The sequence below is a fragment of the Columba livia genome, chromosome 2, assembly GCF_036013475.1.
Source record: "Columba livia isolate bColLiv1 breed racing homer chromosome 2, bColLiv1.pat.W.v2, whole genome shotgun sequence".
NCBI classification, from domain to species: domain Eukaryota; kingdom Metazoa; phylum Chordata; class Aves; order Columbiformes; family Columbidae; genus Columba; species Columba livia.
This window is the reverse complement of record NC_088603.1, coordinates 160,773,047-160,790,529: the sequence shown is the minus strand read 5'-3', so window position 1 is coordinate 160,790,529 and position 17,483 is coordinate 160,773,047. Positions and strand designations below refer to the sequence as shown.

At 43.6% G+C, this 17,483-nt stretch overlaps 1 protein-coding gene across 5 annotated transcripts; it reads left to right on the top strand.

Annotated features, from left to right (window-relative positions):
- Nucleotides 1-758: 758 nt before the first annotated feature.
- Nucleotides 759-16,561, top strand: LOC102089150 (lymphocyte antigen 6E). Of its 5 annotated transcripts, none has more exons than XM_065054593.1 (4): nt 759-979; nt 5,084-5,203; nt 5,844-5,998; nt 15,358-15,429. In XM_065054593.1, exons 1-4 carry the CDS (start codon nt 931-933, stop codon nt 15,412-15,414), a joined length of 381 nt encoding a protein of 126 aa, XP_064910665.1. In that variant the 5' UTR covers nt 759-930; the 3' UTR covers nt 15,415-15,429. The 5 variants fall into 5 exon arrangements, with proteins under 5 accessions (XP_064910665.1, XP_064910664.1, XP_064910667.1 ...); XM_065054592.1 differs by lacking the exon at nt 15,358-15,429 and adding an exon at nt 9,283-9,378; XM_065054595.1 differs by lacking the exon at nt 15,358-15,429 and adding an exon at nt 7,747-7,767.
- Nucleotides 16,562-17,483: the final 922 nt, after the last annotated feature.

Genomic DNA, 17,483 nt, shown 5'->3' with positions numbered 1-17,483 from the left:
AAAAAAATAGCAATAAAGAGCACCGTATAGAAAACCAGTGGAGTGCTCTTATTTGGCATTTCACATAGTTTTGGCTGGCTATAATATTTTTTTTCTCAAGACTTAATGAGTTGAGATTCTTGATCAGGCAATCCCTCATGCTTCATGCTTTAGCTCGCTTGTTTTTTTTCTCCCTGACATTTATTTTTTGTAATTTGTGAAAAGTCACAGCTTGTTCGATGTGATGGGGGTGGGTGTTGTTTCTATTTTTTAATTTAACAGGCCATTTTCACCACCCCATGGAATTTATTTTCTAACAAGAGAACATTTTCCCTCGTATAAAATATCCAATTTTTGAACAGAAACATTTATGATTTTGAACTGCAGTCTTAAAAAGGCCCACAGAAAATGATGTCTGGTCCCCTGTGAAATGCAGTGGAAGCATATTGTTCTTCTGATCTATCTGTATTGAAAAATCCTGGGAGATATTTTGAAGAAGTTTCAATCCCAAGTTCGATTTCAAATTCAATCAATTTCCATATGCATTAAAACAGTACATGAGGAGGACAGGACCCTCAAGGATTCAGCCTGCTCTGAGCCCCAAACTGGTCCAGAAAAGAAAACATTCTTCTTCTCACATGGATACTTTTTTTTGTTCTGTTTTGCTTTTCTTCCACTTATCCAGAATTAGAAACTATTGCATACTTGACACCAGACGAACAAGCTGCATTGTGAAATAACTAGGAAAAGAAGAAGTGGGGGGAACACACGCCTGTTTAGATTTCTAGCAAAGCATACTTCCACATACAAGCACTGACACGTTACTCCCAATTACCCACCGTCACGGCAACCGTGTGGTAATTATCCTATCATCAAAGCAAACACTGCAGAGGTATAAAACCTGCCCTGGGTGAGTCCTGTTTGGTTTGGAATCTGTGAGACCTATAAAGGATGAAGACTTCTCTTCTTGTCGTGCTCGTAGCCCTGTGCACGGAGAGTGGTGAGTCTCCAAGGATTGCTTTCTACTAGCGAGGCCCCCCTAGAGTTGAGACGTTATTTTGATATTGCAGGATAGCAAGGGGATTTTGCAGCATGAACGGTAGAGCTGAAGGGTCATTAGGCTCTAGATAATATTCCAGTGCTCAGGATGAGAAATCAGGGATGTGTCCCCACCAGAAGTTGGAAGGATGCGGAGGAGCTGAAGGGATGAGATGCCCACCTCACCTGACCCATGCAGTCCCAGCCCAGACCTTGGAGTGGCTCAGACCTTGGTGAAGCTCAGTGAGAAGGTGGGTTAGTTGAGGCATACACAGAGCTATACAGGCAAAGAACAATATGAACAATAAAGCTGCAAATTTGACATATAACTACAGCCTTTTGTTCGTTTGTTTGTTTGTTTTTACTTTCTTGTTTATTGGTTGCAATTATAAACCAGCCTTACCTAAATTGGTAGAGATGGTCATGCCACAAGAAGATGGAATTCTGTCTCCCACCTCCTTCTTGCAGCTTGGAGCTTTAAGATGCAGCTTTGCTGACATTGATCCCAGCTCTGGGATGCAGACGCAGAGTCCCATTCTTGATCTTGTGATGGGTGGATGTTGGGTTTTTGGGGGGAAAGGGGCACTGGGAAGATGTATTTTAATTCTGCCTGGCTGGGCTCTACGAAGGGCCACTGCCTTGTGCTCTGGAAGATGCTGAGTTTGCCTGTGGGTCAGGCAAAACACAGGGGGTGCAGCCCTGAATATCCCTCTGATTATTTCAGGGAAATACTTGATTTCCTCAGCTCGGGGGTCTTTTGCCTTATTTACAAACTGAATCTTTCTCAGGCTCCTGTGTAGGGCTTTACCTGCAAATTACTGGCCATTCTGGTCCTAGTCTAGCAGAGTACTTAAGTTCACACTTAATTTGAAGCTGTAAATGTTCTTACTGTGGAACTTCACAAGCTTAAACTTGGCATGTGCGGAATCATTGTGCTCAATGGGGCTGAAAATGTTGAGGGCAATAAAAGGATCCTTTCCTGAAGTTTATCAACTGTAATCACATTTTTTTTAAAAATAACATGTAATGAGGCAGCAAACTTAACAAAGGAGTTGGTAAACATAAACACACATGCAGCACTACTTCACTGTGCCATCTCACTGGAAGGCTGGTTGCTGTTGCACTTAATCCTGAACCTGACTGGTTTTTAACAGTGTAAATCCTGCACCACTGGCACTTGCACCTGCTAATGCTTTATACGTGTAAGTTGTCTACCTGGGTGGCTTGAATTATCTGCATGAAATTTTTTCTTGAGGAATATTGTTTTTCAGGTAGAGCAGAGGTCTTGCTAGGCACAGAACGAAGAACTCCAAAGGCAGCTTAGTTTAACCCCACAGCCTGGTTTAACCCCAGGTTCACATTCAGAGTGGGACACATTTCTAAAGAAATATTGTTCCCTTCCCCACTCAATCCTTGTTGCAACAGGTATCTCAATAGATGCAGTGAAATCAGAAGTGTCTTTCAGTATTATGAGCAATTGTACTTACCAGAACAGAGGATCAAAATTGTGAGACAGAAACCTCCTGAACACAGAGAGATGTTGGAAAAAATCACCCCTGAAGCTGTTTGCCCCCTCCTCTAGCTAAAAGTGTCTCAGGACAACTGTACTCTTAAATTAGCAGCTTTGGGAAGTTGGGATGAAACAGGACTTGGGCATGCAAGAAGCTCCACTCTTTCCTGCATAGATTCAGGAAGTTTTTCTTGGAATGGGCTTGATTAAAGAAGCTGCATTAATTAAGGAATGAGTCACATGTCTGGACAACCCAGTCTGGTGACTCTGCTCTAGTGTAGGGTTATTCTGGGAGGAAAGGGTGGTTCCTAGTGGGGTGGAGCAGAAGTGTGCCTGGGTGGGTTTTGCACAAGAAAAGAGAATGAAGCCACACTACTTTGAGTGCAGATAGTCTAAAGGAGGGTCCCAGACTTGAAAACAAAAAAAAATTTAGCCAGCAGTAGCAGAGAAATATTGAATGCAAGAGCCATGCAGGACAACCAAGAGACCCTGGAGATGGAAATGACCGTGGCCAAGGCAGGAAGAAAAGATTGCAACAGTCTTGGTATCAAATCAGAGTGCGCCGGGTCTGAAGCTTTTGACATCGGAAGGGTGTTGAGCATGGGAATGGAGGGAGATGGGATCTGAGTCACTGGAATACCAGTTCCCTGACCCCTATGTCCTCTTCTAGATGCTCTTCTGCAGAAGACAAAAGAGTGTAGGATGTGCAAGGACGACAGACCATGAGAGGCAATTGCTGGTCAGTGTTGGGTGGCCATGGAAAGTGCAAAGGGGCTGATAGCTGGCGTGGGGAGAAAAGACAGTTTCCACAGAGGCAAAGAAGAATGAATAGTTCCCTGAAAGGTATTTTTGGTGGCCTCCTATGACATAGACTCCACATCCTGGTCAGCTGGTCGTGGTCAGAGCTGGGGTTGTTAGGACAGCAGGGAGAAGAGAGCTTGTTTGGGCCACATGAGCTTGCCTAAGGTCAAACAAGGGCAGCGATGAGGTTGGGACATCGCTGGCACAGGCACCAACAGGGGCAAGGAATCTTGGATGAGAGAGAAGAAGAGTGAGGGAGATGACGAGCAAGGAAGGCAAAGGACAGTGCTGGTGCAAAAATAAGTTGGGCCTGTTGTGATATAGGACAAGGGGTAAGGGTTTTAAACTAAAAGAGGGGAGATGCAGGCCAGACATGAGGAAGAAATTATTTACACTGAAGTTGGTGGAACAATGACTGAGGTTGCCCAGAGAGGTGGTGGATGCCCCATCCCTGGAGACATCCCAGGCCAGGCTGGAAGGGGCTCTTAGCAACCTGATCTGGGTGAAGATGTCCCTGCTCATGGCAGGGCTTGGACTAGATAAGCTTGAAAGTTTCCTTCTAACCCAAGCTGTTCTATGATTAACTGGCCACAGTTAGGGGTAGCCTGGAAATGTGAAGAATGAGCCTAATCCCCAGTGGGTGACATTACTGCAGGAGTGTTTGCTCCAGATAAACAGATGAGTAGGAATTTCCTCTTATCATGCAAAGAAACATTCCCCAAGGATCTCTTTGCTATGAATGACTGCTTTAGCTTGAGTGCAAGCTGTTTTCATTCATTCACATTAGCACAGCACTGTGCTGATGCATAGTGCTACAGATGTACACATTTCGTAGTGTTAGGCAGTCATCATCCACAGATGGCTGTAAAACAGATTCTGCTGCAGCCAAGGGGGTGTATTGTTGAGCCCTGTCTTCTACAGGTCTTGGGTTGTCCAGCACAGGAGAGGTCTGAAAATGAACCAGCCACATGCAAGCATCCCTCTTTCCAGTAAACACTGAGGTGAAGATCTAGGTCATTTGTCCCTAATCTGAGATATATCATGGGGGCATGGAGCAAAAACAATTATGCCCAATATGGTCAGTGAGGTTACTTTCAGGTGTGCCTCTCCCTTTTTGTATTTTAGATGATTTTTAAAATAATAATAATGAGGTTCTCATGGTTTAGTGTTAGAGTTAGGTTATCATTGGATTCAATGATCTTGAGGGTCTCTTCCAACCAAAATCATTCTATCTATTATCTATCTAAAATATCTATTCTATGATCATTCACTATTGAGGTGTGTGGTCTGAGGAAGGATGTGTAGACCAGGACTCTTCAGATGACTTGAAGAGGATGAATGTGGACAGGAATCAGCTGGTTTGTTTCCATATAAGTACTAGTGGCCAGCAACCAGGGCTTGGAGGAGCCAGGTTGGAAAGAAGCCACATGAGCTTCATGCTGTAAGCGGCAGTAGACTGGGGAGCTCTTTCCAGATGCACACTTCGGATGCCAGATGTTTAAATAGATTCAAGTAGTTATCCAGAAGAAAGTTCCCTTGAGAGTTACTAAATGAGAAAAACACACCAGCATCAGGAATCTGAGCTTAATTTGGGCCCACAAGAGTCGTTGGGGCCATGTTTCATATACTCAGGAGGGCATCTGTCTATGGATGTTGGGTTTGACAGATCCTCCATCTGGACCAGCACCATCAGTTTTTTTGCTCTTGTGGGTATTTCTAGAGGTGATTGATGAGTGTTGGTTACTTCTTTTGCAGCTTTCTCCTTGAGGTGTTTCACATGCAAAGATGCAACTTTCAACATTCACTGCCTCAGCACAACCGCATGTGCTGACCACGAGAAGTATTGTGTCACAACCTACTCTACCATGGGATATGGTAAGTGTGAAGCTTTTCTAAGGCTCTGATTACAAGAGGAGGTTCAGTACCCCTGAAGGGGCAATATAAAGACATGGTGACAATGATGTCTTGCAATCTTGTACTGTACAAATGCTTTAGATCTCCAGATTCCTGTCCTAGGTTGCACTCTGAAAACAGCAGAGAAGTCATAAGGTCTGGAGGTGGTCTCCATATGTCACACATACACAAATAGTGATCCGGTATGCCAAAGCTAAAGAGAAAAGCAACAGTGTTAAGTACAGAACAATATTTATTTGAAAGAATATAGGGGAAGAAAGGCTACAAGAGAGAAGGAGGGAAAGTTTGGGCACAGGATTGGGAAGCAACAGCTTCTACTTTGAAGCGGTGATACCTTAACACTGGCCCACGTTGCCCAGAGAAGTCGTGGATGCCCCATCCCTGGAGACATCCCAGGCCAGGCTGGACAGGGCTCTGAGCAACCTGATCTGGGTGAAGATGTCCCTGCTCATGGCAGGGCTTGGACTAGATGACCTTTAGAGGTCCCTTCCAACCCAAACTATTCTATGATTCTATTCCCCACTGGATATCGCACAGCCATTCTACCACCGAAGATAAAAACTCTGACTTTTCTCCCTGTTTTCTCTCTCCCTTACTTCAGGCAAAGACCGTAAACAGCGTATTACCAAGAAATGTTCTGCATTTTGCCCAGCAATTGACCTGAATATTGGCATAGCCGGTGTTGCTTCCAGCTGCTGTGAGACTTCCTTTTGCAATGTCAGCGGTGCCAGCAGCGTGAAAACCAGTTACACCATGGTAACTCTGGGCATCTTGGCCAGTCTTGCTTGCATCCTCCGTCTGGGTTTCTAAAGTGACTTGGTGGGGGGTAAAGGAGCTGCTTGGCCTTGCATTGCAAGGGATCAAACTCTCCTCTGTACAGCATGAATGCTGTCCTGTTTTCCATACCTAACAGGTCATGTCCCACCAGCAAGTATTTTTGCTCTTTCTGTGCTCTGATGGCAATGCATAAGAGCACAGCCCTACCTCAAAATGGTGTTTAGAAGAGAAAGGTGTGATGTGGAGCCCTGCACATGCAGAATGGCACCATATAGTCAGCACCTCTCCTACTATTGGCCTTTATAACTCCACATATTTTTTTCTCCTTCATTTTGTCTGTGCCCATTCTCCTGTGCCATTTTTCCCTTTACAACATTTTTTGCCCTGTATTATTTTGCTCTGAGGAAGCCTTTAATATTATAGTTGTTAAACAGAAACCAGGTACAATAAAGTGTTATTTTATTCTTTTGTGTGGCTATGTGGTACGGTACATCAGGCGCAGCGGCTGGATGCATCCATGTTAGCAGCAACAAAAACAGAAGCATTAATCTGCAAGTCTAATTGAAACAATGCTGAAAGGTATTACAATCACTACGCATTCACTTCAGGAAGCCTCTCCCCAGATCTTTTTTTTTTTCTGCATTGGCAGGAGTGTCATTTTGTGACTCCATTTCAGAGTATTCTATTTAACTTACTTTCAATTTCTGTTCTGGGTCAGGTGGCTGAAAGGAAATGGCTTCAGCAGGCAAACAGAGGGGACAAGGCAGGACTCAACAAGAAGGGATCTTGAGCATTAAGTTTTCTGTAAACTGATTGAAGATCTTCCAGTGGAAATTGCTTTTATAAAGGCATTATGGACTATTTTGAAAAGGGAGAAAAGTATCATGCATGGTGTTTAAAGGAAAATAATCAGAAGACAGTTTCTGCTGTGTGTCTGCTGAAGTCTGAAAATTTCAGCTTCATCTGTAACAAAATACTAACTTTGAAAATAAATATTTTATGTTTGCTGGTCAAGTTCCCTGTTGGGGTTAACATGGAAGGAATTCGCTCATCTGCACTGACCTTCCCTGTCAATCGTCTTAGCGAGGAATGGGAGATTTGCTCACTCGCACCTTTCCAAAGTGAGTCACAAGAGGCTGAAATGCTTTCTCCTGAGCTGAAGAAGCTCTCCACTAGGATTAACACAACAAGGTCTCCCAGGGTAATTAGTTGGGTGCAGCTCACCCAACTGGTTTCCTCTCTGTAGACTCATTGCACAGGGAGAGCAGCTAGACACTTTGCTCGCTCTACCAGGTATTTGCCGAGAGCATAGGAATAATGACACTCAGAAACAGACAGATCTTTATAACAGGTTTGCAAAGGAAATGTGGTCTCATGGCTAACACTTGCTCCCATTCCTTCTTGTCCACCCTTTCTCCCATCCACATCCGATATGCAGCTGTGCACTCCCTGGTTGTTTTCTCTCCCAGCCTTCCTCATTGTATCCTTCACCCAGGCTTAGTCTGGGCTTTACCTCTGACCTGTATTTTCTTGCTAGAGCCACAGCTCAGGTTTTTTTCGCGTTGGTGCAAAGGCAATTGGCCAAGGATACTCTGTCTTAATCCATAAGACTCTCTGTTGTCCCCATGCTTTCTATCACACTGTCATCCCACTGCTGAGCTGGCTCAATTCTTCTGTCCATTCTTCTGCCCTATCTACTCTCTTCAACTTTTCTCCCCTCCTACCAGATCTAGAGATACTCAAGTGGCACACGTATCTGAACATCTCAAACAAGCCAAGAACGGTTCCGTCACCTTGGATGGCCATACTCTACCTCATACCCAGGTGATAAGATGGTAATAACTGAACTATTGGAAATAGCCTCTATCTTTTGCTATTCACAGCTTTAGGATTCCTTAGGGACAATGCTAGTTGGCACTGGCCAAGGCTAAGCTGGGGCTAGTGCTGCCACAGGTCTTGTCCTACTGAGTTTGTGAATATAGACCCACTCTTGGCATCCAGGTTTAAGATAAGGTCATTTCTTGTATTATCTGAACTTCACAGGTGCCTCTGGTTTGGGTTGGCAGGGAAGATGGCACATGAACAAAGGTATAAAAGCATGTGGGCAAAGGAGGTGAAAGCAGGTGGTCAAGCTTGCTCCTTCTGTGAAAGGTTTCATGGCCTGCTTGTGGCTGCTGCATGGAAAAGTTATGAATGGCTCCAGGAAGCCAGAATTCCTGAGCTTAAGGAAGCAGCTCCATCCATGGGCACCAACCTGCCTGGTTTCTCCCTGACCCCACAGGTTTTACATTCCCTTCTGCCCAGCAACACCACCCATGTGTGTGGGCCAAATATTGACCCATATCTCAAGTTACATAAAAGTGTCCTTATCTGTAGGTGGGAGCAGCAATTGCCCTGAGAGATGGGAGGTTCTAAAACTGTGAAAAATCCCTTAGGGAGCCTCCTTTGGCAATGGGTGTTGTATGTGAGGAGACTTGTCTCTATCAGCCTTCCTGAGAAATCCTGGTGTGACATCTCCCACGCAGATGCTGCTGCCCAATTCCACATCTCTCCTCTTTCTTATTTTTTGGCTCTCATGGTTGCATACTCCTTGGATGACAGCGGCAAGCTGCCGTGCAGAGACATCTGGGGTGCCTGGAGGGCTCTCAGGAAGAAGACGGGCTTGGTGTCTCACTCAAATATTTGGGATTACTCCTGGGAGTTACCTGGCTCTCTGTGGATTATATAAGAGTTTTTGGTGCTTGGAGTCATCGTGCTAGGACCTGAATCAGCCAAGAGGGTCTTGCTCTGCCTTAATTAGGCACCTGGAGGATGTGGTTTAACTTAGGCCCTACTTTTCCCTCACTCAGGACTGTATCATCACTGATTCTGAAGCCCACATGCTGCCTTCTGCTGTCCTCAAATAATTTGTCTGTCTTTTCCCTCACAACATGAAATTTCTTCCCTTTCTCTCTGCTTATTTGTCCAGATCCAATTAGCACCCAGTGAATCAATGACAAAGCAAGAAACAAGGTGGTTGCAAAACAGCAAAGCAAGGTCTTCACTAGGTCTGGAATATGTGGTGACAAAAGCATCCCTTTTTCAAAATCAACTGCTGCTCTGTTGTCATACACTCAACTCATGGCTCCATTTTGAGGTCTGTTTTAGTTTTCCCAAATGGGCAACAATGAGATTACTCCACAGAGGTGACTCCGTTTCCTCAGTTTTTTTGCCGTCTTCTCAATCTTACATCTCACTTGGTGTCCCTGGCTTCCCTGCTCCAGGCTCTCCTCCAGGCTGAAGGACATGACGTTGGGCAGCAGGAGACACCCTCCCCATACTGGATGCTCAAGTGTTGCCTCTGACTGCATTTGAGTTTCATAATCTGTCCTCTTGAGAAAGAAGAAATCACTGTGATTCAGAAAAATAACTGCTCTGCAAATGCTGGGAAGAGGGATTACAGTATGTCTAGGTACTAACAAAGACATTATTGTCCTGAGGACAGCGCCCAAATAACGATTTGACACAGAGGAGCTTGTTTTCTACTCAAATTTCTCTCCTTACTACACATTTTTTGGCAGTGCCAGGGTTGTTTTTATAATGAGGGTGGTAAAATACTGGCCCAGGCTGCCCAGAGAGGTGGTGGATGCCCCATCCCTGGAGACATCCCAGGCCAGGCTGGATGGGGCTCTGAGCAACCTGATCTGGGTGAAGATGTCCCTGCTCATGGCAGGGCTTGGACTGGAAGAACTTTAGAGGTCCTTTCCAACCACTGCTATTTTATGATTCTATGTTTTAGCTTCTCAGTTCTTTCAAAACCAATTTGCACTGAGCCAACATCCTATGACATAAAGGTTCGTGTAGGAACAAATGGAAGTTTGCAAAGTCAACATGAGGGGGGATATGGCAATAATAACAACATTCTTTCATTAATGGACGAAGGGAGAAGGAACATATGTAACAGAAGTCTATGGGATAATTAATAGGACAAAAAACAAGGAAAAAATGGTTGCTTCCTTTTTACCCTCATTGCAAAATGCCATCAAGAAGGCACACCCACTAATTATGAAGAACAACCTGTTTGTAACACACTTGGGCTGTAAAATGAATTGCCCTTTGCCAAGCAGAAGGCTCTATTTGATCATTCACCAGCACGTCCCCTGTTGACCTCACAAACCTCCAAAAACAAGAGTGGGGATATCTATTTTGACATCGGGCTTGAACAGCTCTGGAATTCACCACCTGATGTTGTCATTCTAGGAGCAGATTATCAGGGCCTGAAAAAAGTGTCAGAAACACACATGAATAAGGAAATCATCCAGTTTCAGAATTATTCACATTAGAAACAGCCAAAAATACCCTACTGATGGCTACTTCTAAGGAACTGTCTGTTATGTTGTTCCATGATTGGCAATTTTTTCTTTTGCACATTCTGCTACCTGCTGTCCAGAGCTAATTTCACTTTGGAAAAAGCTCAAGATGACAGCTCGAGCTCTTACAAGATGCATCTTGTCTTAGGGTCTATTTCCCAGAATGTCAGAAACAGATTTTAAGAAACTCAGAGGAGTCCAACACAGAGGAATAGAAGAAAAGGGATGGATTTAAGAGGAAAGGTTGAAAAAGAGAGAGTTTGAGAGATTTTTTTTTCAAAGTAGAGCGTCAATTCCAGGATCTCAGTTTGCGGTACTGTAAATGGAGGTCTGATTTCCAGAAATTATTGGGCATGGAGAAAAGCAGACCCTCTAAATCAGGGGTGTCCAACTCCTTTTCACCAGGGGCCACGTCAGCCTTGTTGTTGCCTTCAAAGAGCCGAATGTAATTTTAGGACTGTATAAATGTAGGATATCCAGTCCTAAAATTACATTCGGCCCTTTGAAGGCAACTGTGAGGCTGATGTGGCCCCTGGTGAAAATGAGTTGGACACTCCTGCTTTAAATGATCCTTGAAATAGAAGCAAAACTTCATTAAATAAAAAGTGTAAAAGGTATTTGACAGTTACAACCAAGGGTGGAGCAAGCAGAGCGACTAATTACAGGTAATGGAATATTGATAAAGAAATAAAGACTGACATGAAAATTTGAGGAAAATCTGTTTAGCTAACCATCAGCTAACTTCATTTAGTGTAAAATACACTGATTTTATTGGAGGTAAACCAGCACAGGTGAGTTTAGAATCTGAGCTTTTGGTACTGTGGAATAATTAAAGAAAATGAATGGTATTAACCCTGGTACATCACGTGCTGATTATCCGAAGGGATTATAAAATTGCACTTCTAGGACTATTGCCCCGTGCCTCCAGGCTCCACCATTTCATCAGTGCAGATGCTGCTTCTGCTGGGAGGAAGGAAAGGAAGAAACTTGAAGGAGAAGAGATCAGATCCTCACTTCCCATCACTCACATGACTGGAAGAGCAAGAAATGTGTTGGCAAAAGGACTTTTCCCCAATGTGCCAGCCCCATGGACTCCATCACGGAGGACTCCCACATGCACATTACACACCCTTGGGCTGATTTCATACAGACCCATGAGCCATCTAGAACCTGTAAAACTGCTGTTCAAAAGATATAAAACCTGCCCTCCAAACATCTTCCCAGTCTAGCTGAGAGGATCTGGTGGAGATGAGGACTATTCTTGTCACCTTGCTGGCTGCTGTCCTGTGTGTGGAGCAAGGTGAGCCTCTAATCCTGCTGCTAGTTAAGATGAGTCTTATAGAGAAGATGGTGAAAACGTTGCATGTGGCAAAAATGTAGAGGGCTGTCACCAGCTTTGCAGTAATACAACACTGCAGCCACACTGCCACCAACTTCCTTTAGCACCTTGATTAATGATTTGCTGGAGAAATAAGGTTCTGATAAATAATTCTGCTTTTCAGCAGGCAGTACTGAGCAATAGAGCTCTAACTGTACGATGCTGGATGTCAGGTTATATCCGTGCAGCGGTCTATGGGATCTTCCCAAATCATGCAGATTGAAAACATAACAAAACATATTTTTTTATGCGTATTGAATATTTTACAAACTTTTCTGTACTGCTGCTTCCTCCACTGTGGAAAACCATGTGTTTTGACATGTGTCTTGCTTCCTAAGAAATGCACCAGTGCGAATTTCTACACACTAAATCAGAGGTGGACCTGAGAGCGCTTTTTCACACTGAAGGCATCCTTCTCCCAAAGGGAAGCCTGAGCTACTCTGAATATGTGTTCTTCTTCTGGGACAGACATACATGTTGCTACATCTCTGTTTGCACATAGGAATACTGACCAGATTGCCGATATTTCCCCCACGCCTGATGGTTTCCCAGAAACCATGATACATATCTAGCAGGGGTTGAGAAAGAGGAATCTAATTAATTCTTACTTTCTGATCTATCAGCCTGCTACTCCTATAGTATTTAGACAGATGGTTCTGCATGCCTGAAAGATCAGAAGTTGTGGCCAGTTTTGGGGTGGGGAAAAGGGTATTTTATTATTAAAAAAAAAAAGAAAAAAAAAGTCAAATTATTTGATCTTCAAGGTCTTTTCCAACCAAAATTATTCTATGACTTTATGCCCATAACTCCCTAATGCAGTGACACAACATGGACAAAAAGAAGTAATTATCAAAGGAAACATCCTCAGTGTTATCCACAATGAAGTGGAAAGCTAACAGAGATCCAAGACTCTGGTAGCACCCATCCATGGTGGGATACCGTATTTCTGCAGTAAGCTCATGACATTTTATATTGGCATCACCTTCCAAATGGACTTCAGGGCAGTCTTTCACACAGCACCTTTCTGTAGCCCATTCTAGATAGGAGAAAGATAGTAATTCTAATATCAAGACTTTCATATTCAAGAGTAAAAGATCCTAACTTTCTAGTCTAGTACAGGGAAAAAAGAAATCGTGGAGACAACCATTATTTGATCATTTTCGTGTATCTGGGGTCCCACTAAAGACCAACTTTTGATTGAAACTTTTGACCTCAAAGGCCACCAAAGAGAGTCTGTTGCCACTTGCTTCCATGAACTCACTGTGATATGTATATTATGTCCAGAAGAAATATTTAAAGGTCATGATCCTTTTTCCTGATCTAATGCTGGACCAAACCAGGTAGAAGTTTGTCTAAGGTGTCCTCAAAGATTTTTAAGAAAGAACATTCTGGAATCTGGAATTGCTCAGATCCTCCTCCCTTTAGAACATTAATATATCTTAACATCTTTTTTTGTACCGTTGTCCTGTGTTTTCACCATAGGATGTGTAGAACAGTTTATTACTTTCTTCTTTGCATCTTCTTTTTGTTTGCATGAAGAAGGTTATCGTGTTGTTCCTCAGCATTCTATCATTTCTAATTAAACAAACTAATGCTTCTAATGTTTTTTTAAGAGGTCATATTTTCAAGATATCTGACCATTTCTCCTCCCTTTCTCCAAATGGTTCACATATTTTTTGAAGTGCCGCATACAGATTTGGCCATTGGCATTCCAGCTGAGGGCTTGCCAAAGTGGAAAGGCCACTTTGCGTATCTCGCACATGACATTGCTGCCTGTTGTTCCCTTTGTTTTCATCGCTGCAGTGTGACACGGTTGACTCCTGCTGTTTACACCTTAATTGTAACTCAACCAGTTGTTCCTCATCCTACATTTAAGTGGCTGACTTTTATCTTAGTGTAATGTATTTCTCTTTATTGAAATGCATCCATTGCTTTTTTCATTCTTTTATTACATCCATCTGTCAAAATCACTTAGAACTCTATTTACAGCATGTTTTCAGCTCTTTTGTCCTCAGGACCATCTGAAAATGTGATGTGCATCCTCTATCCCATCTCTCCTGTCACTAGTCATGAAAATATACAGATCTGAGCTGGCAGCAAAACTTTGGAAAACCTTATGAGTTGCATTGGTCTAACTGCTTGGTCTAATAACCATTGTGAACCACCTTGTGAATGTGTTTTTATGTCTGGCTTTGCACCCATTCTGTTGTATTTTCACTAGCTTGTGTTTCCTGGGCTTGTTCATTACAACGTCGTTCAAGATTGTACCAAAAATTTTGGTAAAATCTTATTGAGTCTCCTCTATACTTGAAGATTCAAATTTTGTAGTGGTGAACAAAGCAAAAAAACTACACAATGTTACATCCCCCTCAGCACCAACAGTTTATAACTTTTCCCTTCCATTCCCTTCATTAGGAAATTCTCATTTAATGGACTCTCTGACCTGACTGCCCTTCCACTTTCTTGCTGCCAACTGCTTATCGGGCAAAATGTCACTCACAGGCACGTGTCCTCAAGTTGTTTTCTGCCCTTTACATACTGACAGACTGTCCCCAGACTTACTAGGAACTTAGCAAGCATTCCATGCTATGTTTGCTTCCCTTTTCAAAATGCCTGTGTTTTTAAAGTAACTCATCTCCTCTCCTACACACAAAACCACAGGCTTTGCTTGAGGTGATTTCACAAGCTCAGAACCCAACCACCACCACAAAACCTATAAATCAATTAATCTGCCTGGCTGGGGAGTGCTCTGTATACACTTTGGTGTGGTTTCTCATCCAGACTGTGTTTTCTCTCTTCTCCTTTTTTATCATTACTTTCCAGAGGCTTTCCAGATGTCTACCTACCACCTTCTGGATTTGAGGGCAAGTGGTGCATTTTTGACAGACAAGACTGCTCATCCCTGCCTGCCAGTCATCTTCTCTATCTGTGTTGCAGATGTATGAATTATCCCACAAAATCTGTGTTTACCAGTTAAACCATACTTTTGATTAAGACTTCCCATTTGTTCTCTATCTCATGGTCATATGCAGAAGAGTTCGACAGAGCGTCTGACTACTGTCACCAGGCTTCCTAGGACTGATGTTAGGCCAGTTCAGTTGGTGCAGTTCAACCACAAGAAAGGATATGTGGCAGTAGTCTCTGAAACAATTCAAAGAGAAGTAGGACACTGGACATTGTCCATCTCCTCAAAAACACTCCAGGCATGCTCAGGTTCTCCCTGGCAAGTCCTGTATAGGCTTGGTCAAGAGAAGCGACTGGGCAGTAATTGGGAATTCACGTGGCAGAGCTCTCAGGACAGAGAAGCTATTGCTCAGCAATAATCTCCATCATAAAAGACCTCAAATCCTTGAATTCCACTCACATCTACTGCTGCCAGAGATTGCAAACAGATCGATAACACTTCGCAGTCTGAGACGTATGAGACAGAGAGGGATTTAACATTGCTGCCACGGGTCAAGGGATAAAGAAAATCACTGGTCATTCACACACAAGCATTCATCAGGCTATAACTAGGAAAATGGAGATATCAGGATTGTAGGTATTGTGGTTCCTAAACCATGTGATGTGCTTTTTCTTTTTTCTTTCTTTTTTTTTTTTTCTTTCCCTAGCTTACCCATTTATGTGCTACGTGTGCCAAGAACAAGAGTCCAACAAGAACTGTTTGACCATTTCCATGTGTGCAAACGAAGACAAATACTGCGTGACCATTCGTAACAACACGGGAATAAGTACGTTTCTGAACAACATCTTGTTTCTGCTGTAGAAGAGTAGTCCCAGAAACAGGTTTTCATCCTGGTCATGGTCACATATGGAAACAATAGCCCCCAGTAATTTTTAGGAAATACTGACCTTGTTTCTTGCTATTGCATTCACTGTGGTGTTGATTGCAGTCACTGAGGTGTCAATACTTACTTGATATTGGTACTTGGAGTGGGGGAAATGCTGAAAATATATCCAGCAAACCAGAAAGTGAACTCAAGCCTGGGTCTGTGTGCATTGCTTCATGGTTAGGTCCTTCCAGCTTTCTGCTGACCACTCCAGCCAGCTCCTGCTACAGCAATATTCACTCCCAGGGTTTGTTTCAAATATGTTTGGGCAAAACTGCACAAGGGCTGAGTCCCTTTGCCATGCACAATCCTTCAGGTCTGTCCTTGTGGCTCTGCACCCTCAAACACCCCTATGTGCCATCAGACCAAATCTCAGGTCATTTAACACATTCCCCCTGCTCTTATGCTGTGGGAAAACCACGCTGGTGGGCAGTGACTGAGCCTGAGCATCGCTTGAACTGAAAGACACCTGAAAACTAATTCTGCTTTAGAGACAGATAAAACATGAAGCCCAGAGAAGACCAGCATCATGTTGCAACACTGTAGACATGTCCAGACTGTTGCTAGTCCTGAGCAGAGGACAAATTTGCCTTGATGACCAGCAGCTGGCCACCTTTTATTCACCAATGCAGATTTAGCCATGGAAACATGTTAACAATAATTCTTACACTTTTTTTTCCCTCTTTCTCTTCTGCATTAGAGCCTGACAAGCCTAAATATGTAATCTCTAAGATGTGCTCTCCAACATGTCCAGCAACACAAAACCAAACCTATCAGAAGGTTTCTTGCTGTGAGAAACCATTATGCAATGTGAATGGAGTCAGCAGCAAGCAAAGCAGCTCTGGAGTGATGTCCCTGGGTGTCCTGGCCAGTATCACTTACATCTTTGCCTGTGGACTGTGATGGGTTAGGAAAAGCTCTCCACAATGGTATTGTTGGCTGAAATAAAAAGTGCGTTGCTCTGGGATAATTACTGCTCTCAAAGAGTCGTGCTTTGCGGCTGAGCTTCCCCTGGGGTTTTTGAGAGCGTCTAAACAAGTTAGGTGCTGAACTCCCATTGATTTCCTAAGCCTACTTGAATCCTGAGTGTCCCCAGACATTCAAGTCACCTACAAAAACACACAAAGCACAGCCTTTTTGACATGTTTGGGCTTCAAATCATTACAGCTCTGAAGAGATCCTTGAAGACATATTTTTATCTCCTTGAGTTTCAAAGCACTGTGAGGAATAACAACCCACCCTGCCTGAAAACACAGGTAAATAGCTCAATAGTTATGTCAGCACAGAGGGGATGTTCAGTACCTTCTGTTCACAGCAAGTTGGTTATCACACATCAGTCAAGCAGTTCATAAACAAGAGGTAAAGTTTATTTCTGGCAGTATTTTGGACATTCCTCCAGCCTCAGCGAGCAACAATTTTTGGTTCTTCTGGCTCGTTGCTCTCATAGGGGTGTCACATTTTGAAAAGAGCATCTTTTATCGCCCAGCTCCTATGTGTTGGCTGAGTTCAGGGAAAAGGCAAATGTGGCTGAGAAAGGCAGCAGCAGGGAACCAGAGGGGAGATGGAACGGAGAAGGGAAGGGTGAGGAGCAGCATCATGAGAACTGAACTTGGAACTGCCTGCACACTGCCTCCTCATGGACCTGCTCCAGCTGGAAAAGGCGATGTTCTTATATCCATTTCCTTCTTTTTATGCTGTGCCAAACCAACCTGACAGCTGCTGCCAACCCTGGTCATTTAGAGATTGTGAGATGGTTTCTACAAAACCGTATTCCTGGCAGAGAAACGACTGATTGTGCTGGGCTTTGTTTGGTTTTGCACTCCAGGCTCTCCGCTCCCTTCTTTCTCTGTGAGAGCTGCAGTGGAGAGGAGACAGAAAAGCTCTTTAGGAGGCCTGGGAGTGTCTAC